This window comes from Amphiura filiformis, unplaced genomic scaffold (genome assembly GCF_039555335.1).
Source record: "Amphiura filiformis unplaced genomic scaffold, Afil_fr2py scaffold_63, whole genome shotgun sequence".
Classification (NCBI taxonomy): Eukaryota; Metazoa; Echinodermata; class Ophiuroidea; order Amphilepidida; family Amphiuridae; genus Amphiura; species Amphiura filiformis.
In genome coordinates, this window is record NW_027305527.1 from 377,213 (window position 1) to 391,913 (window position 14,701).

At 37.1% G+C, this 14,701-nt stretch overlaps 1 protein-coding gene across 1 annotated transcript; it reads left to right on the plus strand.

The window, feature by feature from the left end:
* Window positions 1–247: 247 nt before the first annotated feature.
* LOC140144561 (mitochondrial import inner membrane translocase subunit TIM50-like) lies at window positions 248–14,451 on the plus strand. Its single transcript, XM_072166378.1, has 9 exons — window positions 248–638; window positions 4,666–4,697; window positions 5,526–5,606; window positions 6,744–6,863; window positions 8,090–8,197; window positions 10,268–10,366; window positions 11,942–12,098; window positions 12,913–13,016; window positions 13,711–14,451. Exons 1-9 carry the CDS (start codon window positions 254–256, stop codon window positions 13,804–13,806), a joined length of 1,182 nt encoding a protein of 393 aa, XP_072022479.1. The 5' UTR covers window positions 248–253; the 3' UTR covers window positions 13,807–14,451.
* The last annotated feature ends 250 nt before the right edge of the window (window positions 14,452–14,701 follow it).

A 14,701-nucleotide genomic window follows, 5' to 3' on the forward strand; every position in this document is an offset into this window, starting at 1 on the left:
CTTCCCAGCATGCTTTGCCGGACTATGCTACTATAGAGAGAGAGGAGGTCTACAGAACTGAGGTGCTATTTACTCCCTAGTATATCAGTTGAAAAATTAACAAATAATAAAACTTCTATCTTAATCACTCAAAATATAAATAAACCCTTAATATTGTATTATTATAGTATTTTAGTATCGTTATAAACATAATATATTTTTACACATGAAGTGTAAAATAAGTTGTGCCCTACAAATAGTAGAATAATCCAAGATGGCAGCGCTCAGTGGCACATGTATTTTCCGTAACGCCGGCCGAATTTTAACTTCAAAGTATAATTGCTTAGCTTACAAGCCTCAGATTGTGTTCTGTAAGCAGCTAGCTAATTTCTCGTCATATAAAATACCACATATTTGTAGAATTTCAACTTCTTGTGTGTGGAAAATTGAAGAACAATCTCAAAAACCAAAGTCAACACTACCGTTTGGTGAACTGTTGCAACAGGCCGAGCAGGAACAGAAAGATAAGGAAAAGTCAGATGATGAAAAAGCACGCAAAAAGAAGAGAAAAGAGAAGATTAAGCGTATTCAAAGGTGGGCTATGGGTATTACAGGTGCATTGATGGTTGGCTCCACAGTATTATCTATCTACGAAATGGGTATGTATCATCATAAGAAAAAATAATCTAGTTCGTTTTTGGCGAATTAAAAATATTTACAACTAAGCGGGATACCAGGCGCGCTGGTCCCCGCTAGATGAGTAAATGGGGCGTTCACTATAACAGGAAAAATTACTGAACAGGTAGAATCATTGAAAAGGTACATTTTTATTTATCTAAATCTGTCTCTTCTAACATTTTCTTTTTTAGTTTCCTCTGCTTAGCTTGTGATTTTCCGTTTCCGTGTTATTTATTTATTTAACCCAGTTCCCATTATTTTCTAAATCTGTTCTTTCTTACATTTTCCCTTTTAGCATCTTTTTTTTATTTGCTGCTTGTGATTTCCCGTTTCCATGTTTTTTATTTAATTCTGTTCTCATTATTGTAGCCGTTTTTTCTTACATTTCCTGAATAGTTTCTTTCCTTCTTTGTTTCGTTCACGTTTCATTTAGTTACTTTAACCCGTTGGTCTAATTACTCGTACCTTTTTGTCTTCATTTTAATTTAATTTTTCTTTATAGTACCGCTTCATCCCGTGACCCGTCCATGTACCTTTTTGTCCTTTATTATTTTTCCTTCTTTCCGTATTATATCATGGCCACTGGTCTCTGCTCACAAATCGTGTGGCTCTGCACCGTTCTGGCGCATTGGCGTAATGTCTCGCGATTACGCACGCTTGACGCCGACGCTGCCGCCAGCTGCAATGACGCGTAGGCTGGTAACTGATTTTCATAACAAAAACCCGTTTTTACCCATTATTCACTGTTTTTGCAGCCAATTCTTGACCGTTTTTAACCAAATTTTCGCATTACCGTCTCGGTATATTCCTCGATCTCCCGTATGAATTTGGTGACATTTGGATTGAAACTGACGGAGCCTTTATACACATAGATAGATAGATAGATAGATACAACATTCCCCTATTTATAGTAAGATGGTAAACGGTGATGATAATCATGGTGTCTTTTGGTGTAGATTAGCTTGATAATCATATGTTAGCTCCTGTCATACTAAAGAAGCTAAACTTTAAGTGAATATCCAGACCTGTGATAATGTTGTTACTCACTCAATCCCTCAGATTTCTTTTGAAACAGCTCGTGACAAAATGGTTGATTTTAACTTTATCCCAACAAACATAAAACATTAATGTTAGAAGAGGTTGCTAGAAAACGTTTCTATTTCGGGTTATAATGGTAAAAAACACATGTAAGCAACATGTTTAAAAGTTGCAGCAAACATTTTAAGCGAGCCCGTGTTGTTAATAGCTAGGCCTACATTATAGCCAGAATTTCTTTGCGGGGGCCGCAGAATCTCCAAAATGTGGACTTTCAAGTTCCAACGTGGGCTCACCCACCCCCTAACATTTAACCTTTTCGGGCTATACTGAACAGTTGAACGACTCTGTTGGCTACATTTTAACATTCCCTCTGAAATGAGTGGATTTGTTTGCAAATCTGTCACTCAATGACCCCCCCCTTTCATCAGCTTACACCCAATGATCCCCCGAAATGGCTTCAAGGCCTTTACTTTGACCAAGTTTCCAATTCTGAGGGGACACAACCGGCTGCACGGCGCACGACAAAAAATTCGAGTGTTCCCCCCCTTTCCCAAATTCCTGGATCCGCCACTGTCTCAGAGAAGCAGTCAGTCACAAAAGCGTAGGCCTACTCGCGGTAAGCCAACATTAAGTACGTCCTTACCATGCGCCGCAATGCGCGTGAAACCATGGTGCCGTGTACGCGCAGGTGCGTGACACGCACGTACCGCGCGTGTTGGACATCGCTTGCATTTGACGCGTTTGCTGTCATGACCTGACCCATAAGGTTATTGACCTCAACGGCCTAGCAACCGACCATTTTTTTGTTATTTCCATAGTGATTGAATAGTTTTGCAAAAATGAACGTCAGATGGTTTAATGGCAATATGTACCCAATCAATGTACGAATAAATCAGAGCTGAAAGTGAAAGCATCTCGGAGCCTGCTTCTGGACAAGATTTAGTGACTTCCTTTTATTTATATAGATGTACGTTTCACACGTTCAGCCATTTAAATCGCTTCTAGGCATTTAAACGTTTAGTATTGACAGCCTCTACTGGGAGTACGCTGTTGTGTGCATGAGTCGGAGCTTTATACTGATTGAATATTTTAATTTTCACTTCATTGCATCTTTTTATGTAGTCCTGCCAGCAAGACTTTATCATGTACACTGCACCACTGTAAATAAAAATGGAAATAAAATAACATTGTTGTTTATATCTTATTTTTATATGATGTCATTTTGTAATCTTCCCCTGTTAAGGTTATTAATTATTATAAAATGTTGTGATTTGGTAGTTCACAGCATCTTACGAATGGTAGTGAGCTTTGGCAAAAACTGCACTGCTCAATTCATAGCGAGCGTGTAGAAGAATTAAAATATCACAGATACTTTTATAGGTGCTGCGGTTCTTGAGTTACGTTGTGAAGAGGGCTGAAACAACAACACTTTTGTAAAACGTACATAAATTAACAACAATAAATTAAGCAAGTATGCAGAGTACAAAATGTATACAATTTGTAGAATGAACTTTTGCAAAACATCAAGGTGTTAATTTTCAATAATATATTGATCTACATGTACATGTAGATTTAATATGAAAATAGATTTTTAGGTTGCTTCGACCAACAATACCTCGTCTACCCTTAAACAGAGATGCCAATCTTCCGATTTAAATCGAATTCCGATTTTTTTGTATTTTTCCAAAAAAAAAATCAGATTTTCAAAAAAAAAAATAAATAAATAAAAAAAAAAAAAAAAAAAAAATTTTTTTTAATTTTCAAAAAAAATATTTTGGGCCAAAAAAGCAAGTTATAGACCCTAAATTACTTGTTATTCAAGGTTGGAAACCATAGAAATACTGCTATTTCAAAAAAAAAAATTGCCAATTTTATTTTACAAAGTTGGATAAAGTTGTACATTTTGATTACTTTTGCTTCTATTGAACAGTCAGGAACACATTGAATTAATATACATTGCTAGCTGTTCAGTAGAAGTAAAAGTAATTAAAATGTACAACTTTATCCAACTTTGTAAATAAAATTGGCAATTTTTTTTTGTTTTGAAGTAGCTATGGTTTCCAACATTAAATAACAAGTAATTTAAACATATAACTTGCTTTTTTTGGCCAAAAAATATTTTTTTGAAAATTAAAAAAAAAAATAGGGGGGGGGTCAAACATTTGATGAATCATCGTTTTTATATTACGCATTATATATATCCATTTCAGCCATGTAGGCCATGTTATTAGGCCAAAAAATACTTTGGAAAATGGTCTCTCATGTACAAAAGTATAGGAAACTGAACATTTAAAACCACTTTTTTGGGATGAAGGAAGCATTTTTTTCAAAAAAGTCTAAAACTGGTTTTATGTTAAAAATGGCCTTTTGGGGTGCTAATTCTGCTAAAATTGCCTGGGCTTAGGTACCTAATTTGCATATTTTATGGTATAATTTTGAGAAAACAAGCCTTGAAGAATATTACATGTATAATTGATAGTCTTCAATACTGCTATCTAGGCTTGTTTTCTCAAAATAACCTTATTTTTTAATCCATTTGAATGTAATTTTACCCTCAGAAATGGTGTCTCCTGCAGTGTAAAATGTGTAGAAACCCTCTGGCTTTGGGGGGCTTCGCCCCCTCAACCCCCACCCGGGCTTTGCCCCTGGACCCCACCAGGGGCCCTAAGCGGGCCCCTGGACCCCGGACTGCGTGGGTGCGAGACTTGGTCGCCGTTCCCCTCACGTTCGCAAATTTCAGATTTTTTTTTTTCATAACCCATTGGCATCTCTGCTTAAAGTGGTTCATGATATATCGTGTATGAATTAGGCCTATTACATAATTATTTTACTGTAAGTTATTTTAACACAGCTATGTGGAAGATCAATTTTGTAAAATGAACATGTTTAAAAAAACAAAATTGTATAATAAAAAATAATAATAATGAAATAAAAGTAAGGTTTTGATGTCACAATTTTATATTTGTATAGGTTCACCAATTCTAGATGAAGAAGGCAAACCAGTAAGTTACTTTTTATCAGTCATGGCATAAAATTCATAGTATTCAAATTGAACAAATTAAGGGGGTACTACACCCCTGTGGTAAATTCGTGACTATTTTTGCATTTTTCTCAAAAAATAATAACACATTGGTAACAAAAGTTATGTATATTATTGGGGCAAGGAATCCAATTACTACATTGAAATTTCAGTGACTAAAGACAAGCGGTTCGATGAGGTACATTCTAGCGGTACCCCTTTTCTTATCATAAATAACGAACCGCTTATCTTGGGTCACTGAAATTCCGTGTAGTAATTGGATTCCTTGCCCCTATAATATATAACTTTTGTTACCACTGTGTTCTTAGTTTTGAGAGAAATGGAAAAATAGACACAAATTTATCGAGGGGTGTAGTACCCCCTTAATCAGGTCTATTACAAGTAGTTTACAGTTTACACAGCTAACAGCTCTGATCAAATTTTTTATTGGTTTTTCATGTGTAATTAAAACTATGTCATGATGTGACCATCCTCCATCCATGCCAAGCCAGGTGTAAAATTGCAATTATCAATTTTTCAATTTTTAATTAGTTCACTGTAGTCACTTTGGTCAGCAAAAGTGACCAAATAAATATTTGGAGACAGTGTTCGAAATATGCCTCAAAAACTTAAAGTTACAGGCCAGCCGGGCTTGACCTTAAAAAGTTACCGGCCAGCCGGGCTGGCAACTAGATGCTAGTCAGAAAAGATACCGGCCAGGCCAAAAAGTTACTGGCCATTGGCCGGCTGACCGGCCCTATTTCGAACGCTGTTTGGAGATATCTCAAGATACAAATTGTTTATCTTACAGATTCCTGATGAGTATGACAATTCATTTGTACTGTGGGCATACCTAGCAAGGACATTCAAAGAACTCAGAGGTTACAAAGCGGTAGGTACTTCTAAAGGAAATAAATGAGTTTTTAGATCCTAGAATTTTGACTCATATTTTTTAAGGGGGTACTACACCCCTGGCCAATTTTGTGCCTATTTTTGCATTTTTCTCAAAAATTATAGCACATTGGTGACAAGTAAGATGTGTATATTATAGGGGCAAGGACTACAACTACTGCACTGAATATTCAGCAACTCAAGGGAAGTAGTTATTGATTTATTGATCAAATATTGGTTTTCCGTCATTTTTGACTGTAACTCCACAACTGTTGTCTGTGCTGAAATAAAATTTCCAGTGCAGTAGTTGTACATGTAGTCCTTGCCCCTATAATATACATATCTTACTTGTCACCAATACACTAAAAATTTTGAGAAAAATGCAAAAATAGGCACAAAATTAGGCAGGGGTGTAGTACCCCCTTAAGCGATTTGTGTAAAAATAAATGTAAACTGGAATCAATCCATGTGGATTCACATAAACTAAAAGCCATCATTGTTTCGTGATACAGAAAATCAAAAATAGTTCATGTGCAAATCAAGTGCACTGTCACAAATTTCTAGGTCTGGTACATATACGTATTCGTACATGTTTCATGCTTAGTTTTTGCTTTTACCTTTTACAGGCTTTGAGTTTTAAAAAAATTGATGAGTGTGATAAGTAGCACTCCTCAAACTTGTGAGGATTGTTATTTTGTGAATGAGGAGTGTGATTATGCTTAAATGAGATATATATATATAAGCTTAAAGATAAAAGGAGTGTGAGAAATCGCACTCCTTATGATCATTTAAGGGGTACAGAGGAGTGTGATCGCACTCCTCAAAACTCAAAGCCTGCTTTTAAGAATTTTTGTTCAGCAGTAACATAGCTTACGACACCTTCACAGCTTCTCTGGCTTCTCTGATCATCCTGTTCCAAAAATGAAGGGATGTCAGATACGACCTGCCTGCCATCTATGATCTGCTGACGGATGGTCAGGTGTAAACAACACTGAATGAAGATGACATGTTGGTGTCACAAGCTACATGTAATGTATGTTGCTAGCCAAAAAAAACTTAAGCCAATGTTAAAATCAAAATGGTCCAAAGTTAAAATAAAAATATAACTAGGAAATTTCTATTGAACTTTTTCAAATAGATGATAGAGGAACCATCAGCAGAGAAACTTCTTCCAGACCCATTGTCCGAGCCATACTTCCAGCCTCCTTACACGCTAGTTCTAGAAATGACCAATGTACTTGTGCATCCCGAATGGACTGTGAGTATAATTCAATTATTCAGGGGTTCATGGTAAACTTTTTTTATAAACTTGTTAGTTGACTGACCTCTTGTAAACATAAAAAAATTAGTTAACATCAAGTGTGTTAAATTCAGTGTGGGAAGCTGTACATAATCATGTACGAAGACTCAAAAGAGTACACAAAGATAAAACATCTTTGTACACAAAGATAAAACATCTGCCTATGTGCACAAGGAAAGGTGTACAGTTGCTGGGCCTCATATAATTTAGCATCAGCATTTGATGTGCAGATCAAGTACAGACGACAGGTAAACAGGTAAAGATTGCTGCTTCATAGCGGACACAAGTTTTGAAGAGTTCACTTGCCCCATGGTTTACACCACTTCATTTTGCCAGTGGTTAAACAGACCTATGAAATTTTGTTAATTAATGAATTCATATTGATGAATGTGATGTCTGAGTTGGACTTATATTGGAATTGGAGTTGGAAATATTTACAATTCAAGGGTATAGGACCAGAAGGCCTTATCTGCAGTAGCTTCCCCATAGACTTTTGGATAATTTCTGCATTCTATATTTTACCTGTGTAAACGTATGACACCTGGCAGCAATTGCAGACAAGGTTTTCTTGCCCTCCAGATGTCTACTTTATCCCCTGCATAATATGTTATGTTAAAAAATACATGAAGGTTTAGGGAAAGAATGCTTTATCTGCAATCAGGCCCTTAGCCAGGATTTATTTTGAACTTTTTGGACCGGGGAGCAGATTTGGACATTTTTGGATCAAAAAGGCATAAAAACCTAGACTATTTGTTCGCTCCCTACACTCACAAATGGGATGTTTTGGGCCTTTGTTATTTTTTTGGGGGGGGGGGGTTACGGGCCTGTCTGCAATAGCTGTCAGGTACCATATTTTTAGTTTGTGTGTAATATAGAATGCAGAAATTATCCAAATGACTACATATGGGCAGCTTTTAACCAACCATTGGTTACTGGTTCAAGCCTGGGCTAATACACATGTTCCGAATTATGATATGCCATAGGCTTTGTGTTGTGCTTATTCCGATCAGTGGCTCGTAACAAAGAAAGAGTGAGCCAGTTGACCCAACAACGATCATATTCTAATGTGCAGATAGGACCTTCTGGCACTCATCAAGTGCAACATGTTAAAGGTTTCAGTTCACAAAGAAGATATACATTTGATTTGAAAAGTGAATCCATATTTCTTTGTGCAATCATTGCAGTATGCTAATGGATGGAGGTTCAAGAAGAGACCAGGAGTTGACTACTTCCTACAGCAAGTTGGTCCACCTCTGTTTGAAGTGGTAATCTACACAGCAGAACAAGGATTTGTAAGTAGTCAGTGATAGTATCAGGGGGGGGGGGGCAAGGGGGGCATTTTTTCACTTAAATCTCCAGAACTCTCCAGAATTTTTAAAAATTTATATCATAAGTTGGTTTCTCAGGCCTTGTCTTTTGAAAATTGCTGGCGAGTGACAAATCACTCTCCTCAAAACTTGCCAGGTGAGCTGTAGGTGAGTGATTTTAATCACTTGTATTATTATTACACCAAATGTAGGCAAGTGATTAAAAGCTCTCCTCAGCTTCATTTTAGGCGAGTGATGGCGAGTGATCACTCTCACTCGCCTCAAAAGACAAGGACTGGTTTCTTTTACAGAAAAAATTCACTTGCCATTCTTTGGGTTTGTGACATCAGTGTTCTATGTACATAGTTTAAAATGTGTGTGTGTGTGTTTTTAAGTTCTCATCGGGTAATGAGATTGTGATGATGTATTCTCAATCAGACTTGATATAAATCCAGTCTAGTCTGAGGGCAGAAACCATGCACAAAGCCTCTGATCACCAAAGGTCCTTAGACTGCCCCTTACCTCTGATCGTGAAATATTTAGTGACTGCTGACAGGCACATCTAGGACAGCTCAGAGAAGGTAGGTCATGGTTTCATTTTATTGAGGACTCATATCAAGTATACTCTTGAAGAGGTTCATTAGGTTTGAAGAAACTCAAAATATACATTTCATCTTGTCAAAACCAATTTTTTTACTGACCTGATAGTTTTGACCATCTTAGGCGATGGCCATCTTCAGAGTGATGTTTTTCTATCCAACTTCTGTACACCAACAGAAGGTACATTAATCAGTCCTGTACAATGATTTTATAAAGTCGATAATATATTATCGACTTACAACATGGGCGCAGCCATTTGCAGTTGGCGCCAGGTTGTCTGGCATGTGGCTTGAAGCTCTGCGGGTGGTCTTCCTGTAGTTTTCAATGGCAAGATAGGAACTGTGGCCATTGTTCTGCTTAGAAAATTGTATTTTGTGCTAATTTAAAACAATATTACAGAAAATTCTCTCGATAACTTTTTAAATCTCTCGACAAAGATTTTACAAATATTGTTTTGTGCATTGTATGTGAAATTCAGAATCCCCCCGTCCTCAGAATTTTTGCCATAAGCGGTTTATCAAAAAGTCAAGATTCATTTTCAAAATTCTCCTATTCGTTTGTGCGTGCAGCTGAAAATCATCCAGCCATCTGACAATGGGTGGTCTGCTAATCGCTGCCTCCATGAGCTCTACTCGATAATATATTATCGACTATATAAAATCATTGTACAGGACTGTTAATGTCCAGAAGTGGATCGTATATATGACTAAGATAATGGGCAATTATCTAAGTCAGGTATACAGTCCACTTCTGGCCACCCTCGACTAGATAATCTGGTTCCTCAAAGCTTCATAATATACAGGTAATTCTGGTATGATATAATACCTAATGTGTTGACTGTCTCTTTTACAGACTGCCTACCCTCTGCTAGATAATCTGGTTCCTCAAAGCTTCATAATATACAGGTAATTCAGGTATGATATAATACCTAATTTGTTGACTGTCTCTTTTACAGACTGCCTACCCTCTGCTAGATAATCTGGTTCCTCAAAGCTTCATAATATACAGGTAATTCAGGTATGATATAATACCTAATTTGTTGACTGTCTCTTTTACAGACTGCCTACCCTCTGCTAGATAATCTGGATCCTCAAGGCTTCATAATGTACAGGTTATTCAGGGATAATACCTAATTTGTTGACTGTCTCTTTTACAGACTGCCTACCCTCTGCTAGATAATTTGGTTCCTCAAAGCTTCATAATATACAGGTAATTCAGGTATGATATAATACCTAATTTGTTGACTGTCTCTTTTACAGACTGCCTACCCTCTGCTAGATAATCTGGATCCTCAAGGCTTCATAATGTACAGGTTATTCAGGGATAATACCTAATTTGTTGACTGTCTCTTTTACAGACTGCCTACCCTCTGCTAGATAATCTGGATCCTCAAGGCTTCATAATGTACAGGTTATTCAGGGATAATACCTAATTTGTTGACTGTCTCTTTTACAGACTGCCTACCCTCTGCTAGATAATCTGGATCCTCAAGGCTTCATAATGTACAGGTTGTTCAGGGATGCCACAAAGTACAAGGATGGACATCATGTCAAGGTGAGATGGAAAACAAATTTGAGGTCTCAGAAAAAAAACACCATTAGAATGTTATAATGTTAGAATTTATAATCCACATCCCTCCCTCCTGGAATTTTGTGTTTATTTTTTGTTTAATTCCAGTTGAAAATTATCTAGATAAATTTTGCACAATCTTACCTAAAATTTTGTTAGAATTCCAAAATCTTTCACAACTTTTCCACTTTGTATTGATGAAAATGGTTAACTGTTGGAATTCCAAATCTTCCATGGGGGTGGGGGTTGCATGATTTTCAAATGGAATAGCCTTCCACAAGGGGGGAGGCATGGTTTTCAAATGGAATAGCCCATAGTATGTATATTAACCATCACAGCCCTGTTATGTGTTTTTGTTCCAAAACTAGTCACTAGGACAATTGTCAATTTCAAGCTATAGCCCAACCCCCTCTGATGGGGAAGGGGTACCAGTTGGGGGTGGGGGCAAAACTGCACAGCTACCAGAGACATCATGGGGTACACAAAAATCCATGATAGCAATTGAACCAGAGTAGCTTTTGTTGGGAAAAGGTCATCAAACTTTACACAGGGTCAAATTTCAAACTGGCTGAAATTGTGTTGAAAAAAAACCCATACTATATATATAGTTTGACCTATCTATATGTAGGACGTAGCATTCTTGAGTTATTACCAAAAAGATTAAAAGTCACATTTTTGGCTCTATGGGGGTCAAAAACATCGAAGTGCTCAGATTTTGACAAAAGAGGTGTCAGAATGTTCGTTTTGATACAAGATTTCAAATTAAGATAGGATTGCATAGTCAAGGATGTTTTGTTACCTACGTAATGCATCAAAATAGGGCAGGTCAATTATAGGCCTCAATGGTGCTTTACCTATTTTGCTGTGTTACCCACCCAGGTAAAAGTACAAATGTGTGCATCATGGAGAGATTGACACTAATGACCCGGAAAGTAAAATTGCAAATTGTCATGCTCTTTCGATCGCCAAGTCTTTGCTTTATTTTTCAACAGATCGGGATTCAGAATGCTCTCTGTGTTAGTTCTTTTTATTTGTTACATTTTTCTGCAGTGATCATATGTATGTAACAGCTCAGCTGGTGCAATTGCATGAATAATAAATCATAATTCATAAATTTTCAGGGTCCACAAAGCTGGGCTTTTTTAACTGTGAAAATAGAATGAGCTATTTTGACTGAAGTGATCTATTTATGCTATTTGATCTGCCATAGAATTCCTTCTACAAGCATAAATGCAGGGGTTTTTTTTGACAAAAGTAATGAAAGGCAGACGCCCTCTACAAAAACATTTGAAGTTTGAGCAACTGCATAACTGATACAGGTGGCTGTACAAACATGTATTATTGTAAGACCAATCTATTGTAATGTTTTTGTGGACGGCATCTGCATTTCATCTGTGTCATCAAAACCCCTCATTTAGAGGCATGCACGCTTGTAGACAAATTTCTATGGTATGTGTGAAGTAGCTAGTCACATATTTTGAGAAAACCTCTGTGCCTGTGCCTTGCTTCAATATCTCATTGGGGGTGTTCATACCTAACTTTTCTCATTTATTTTTCTAGGATCTCTCACGTCTAAATAGAGACCTTTCAAAAGTGATCATCGTAGACTGCAATAAAAAATCCTTTGAGTTACAGCCGCAAAATGGAGTTGCGTTGAAGAAATGGGATGGTAATGATGAAGACAGGATATTGTTTGATTTGGCAGCTTTCCTTAGAAGTAAGTGCTTAGATAATATGTAGGGTTACGGTTTGGGTTAAAGCCATATAGCCACAATATTGGGTTGTGTTGAAGAAATGGGATGGTAATGATGAAGACAGGATATTGCTTTGTGCTCACTCAGATATAAACACACAAAAGATTAACGCTTTGAACAGAATGAAAAACATTACACCTGATGAAAACATTCAGTCATTAAAATTTGGAACAATTTTGATTTTGTTCACGAGTGATGTAATAAATTGCAGCTATAGTATATATTATCCACCTCGAGTGACCGACACTAACTTTGAAGTTCATTTTGTGCTGCGTTGGCTTAGCGTGGTTTCTTGCGTGTACATATGCAGCACGTTGATCGCTCGCGTAAAAGTATGAAGACGCACCAAGTAATGCTAAGCTAATGCAGAACACGCTGAACTTCAAAGCTAGTGCCGGTGACTCGAGGTAGATATATCTATAGACTGTAACAAAGTTGTGTTCTTCTTGTATTAAAAGCTATAACCATCAAAACAAGTTTGAGCCTTTTATTTCAGTGCTCTTAGTACTAGCCTGTCTGGAATGTTGTTCACTGGGGTTTAATATTGTCAATTTCTTTTTGTTAAATGATGTGTCTTAGAATGACCATAATTATTTGAAATCAGCTTGAAAAATGCAATTAAATGAGTACAAACAAACCCTGTATTGGTTCAGTGGTTCTTGAAGTAGCTCTTGATATTTTGAGAAAATCTCTAAATGTGGACTGTTCATGTTGAAGCCTATGGCCATCATGCAAAACATTAATTTATCTTATGTGTATTTTGTTGGTACTTAACAGCTATAGCCACGAGTGGTGTGGATGATGTCAGAAGTGTTTTGGACTTTTACAGTCAGCAAGATGATCCAATAGAAGCATTTAAAATTAACCAAGCAAGACTACAGGTAAATGTAATGGGCTATTTTCCATTCACAATCCCATTGTCCAAGATTTTAGAAATATCTTCTACAGAGGGGAGTATGAGTTACAAATGGAATGAGCACAGACAGCTTCATACACCCTCTGAGAGAGATTCAACCTGAGAAAGATTGAAACTGAATCATTCACAGAGGGAGAAGGAGTTGCAAATAGAGTTGTTTATGTGCTCATTCCATGCGTTTCATCCAGGAATCACCTTTTCAGGTGGGTGTGGTTGGTACAATTCCCATGAATCAAGTCATGTCACCACCAAGAAGTTTTTTGGTTTTTTTATATTTCAATGTTTATAATTTTTATTCATTTCACCAAACAAATTAAGAAAATCAACAACAAATCACAAAAAAGCAGCATGTCACCAAGAAGTTGATCCCAAGTCACATGACTCTACACTTATCAGTAACATAGCATACAGACCCGTGTAATAGACCTATCCCTTTTTAACTGAAATATGATTTTGGAATGGGACTATAATCCACGAAGACCGATCTTGGAATCCTATTCGCACTACATTTTGTACCCGCTACAACATGTTATTGATATCTTTTCACTACCGACTTCCTCACTACATTGCATTGATGATTTCCCAATTTTGACCCATCTTCTATTTACCTTAAATTCATTGCTTTTCCTTTCTTTGTCTTCTAATAATGTCATAAACAGGAGGAACAAGACAGACTTGCCAAGGAACAGGCTCAATCCAAAGAAAAGGTGTCTCTAGCAGGCAGCTGGACTAAAAATCTATTAGGGCGCAGGTAGTGTGAAGGAAGGAAGAACCTGCGTTGAATGTGTGACAATGACAGATGATTGGGGTCATTGATTATTGCCAAATATCAAAGGAACAGACTATATTCCATTGTGCTCTTCCATTAGCAGTTGGCTTGTATATTCATCTATGTGGTTGTAGGCACATATAACTATACCATTTTTCACTCTGATCTAGGAGTGACGTCAGTGCAAATTTCATTGAGTGCAGCCTCAAATCGCTAGCGTTCATGTGTACACAAGCACACGTTTTAAAGATGCCGCACAGATGCGCGACTGAAACATCTGCATCAACGCGTTGACGTCACTGCCACATCAGGGTGAAAAATGGAATACTATGGATGTATCATACTGAGCAGTCACTACCACTGGGTTTCTCATGCTTGGGCTATTCAAGTCGATATCCATACACCCCCTATGGAAGATTTCCAACACAGGGGGTATAGATTTCAAATGGAGTCACTCATGCAGGTAACCCCATTTAAAATTCACATTCCCTGTGTGGGAGATTAAGGTCATGTCTTCCATAGGGGGTGTATGGATTTCATGTGGAATAGCCTAATCATAGTGACCTGCAACCAAGTTGGCTTGAGTTCAATCAAGCGTTAGCAGTTTGATGTCAAACATGCTAATTAAGTGTGTGGGAGACATGAAGAACACTGCTGATATGATAGCAAATCAAGTGTTTGGTATAGTATATGACCATCCAATACAAATGGGCTGTAATGTCAGCAGAGCTTGTTTTGAGATATATGTGATGTGATCAAGCAAAATGAGTTGGATGTCAGGAATATTGAGATATAGCCAATAATAGTATTCAATTTTCTTTGTATTTTATTGTTCTGAGCAACACTAAAATGGCCATATCTGTGAAACCCTAAGTCTAATA

Excerpts from the sequence above, each read along its gene's own strand:
- LOC140144561 (XM_072166378.1), top strand. The coding sequence starts at position 254 with ATGGCAGCGCTCAGTGGCACATGTATTTTCCGTAACGCCGGCCGAATT. Across the intron at positions 6,864-8,089 it reads TTGTGCATCCCGAATGGACT|TATGCTAATGGATGGAGGTT; the intron begins GTGAGTATAATT and ends CAATCATTGCAG. Across the intron at positions 8,198-10,267 it reads ACACAGCAGAACAAGGATTT|ACTGCCTACCCTCTGCTAGA; the intron begins GTAAGTAGTCAG and ends TCTCTTTTACAG.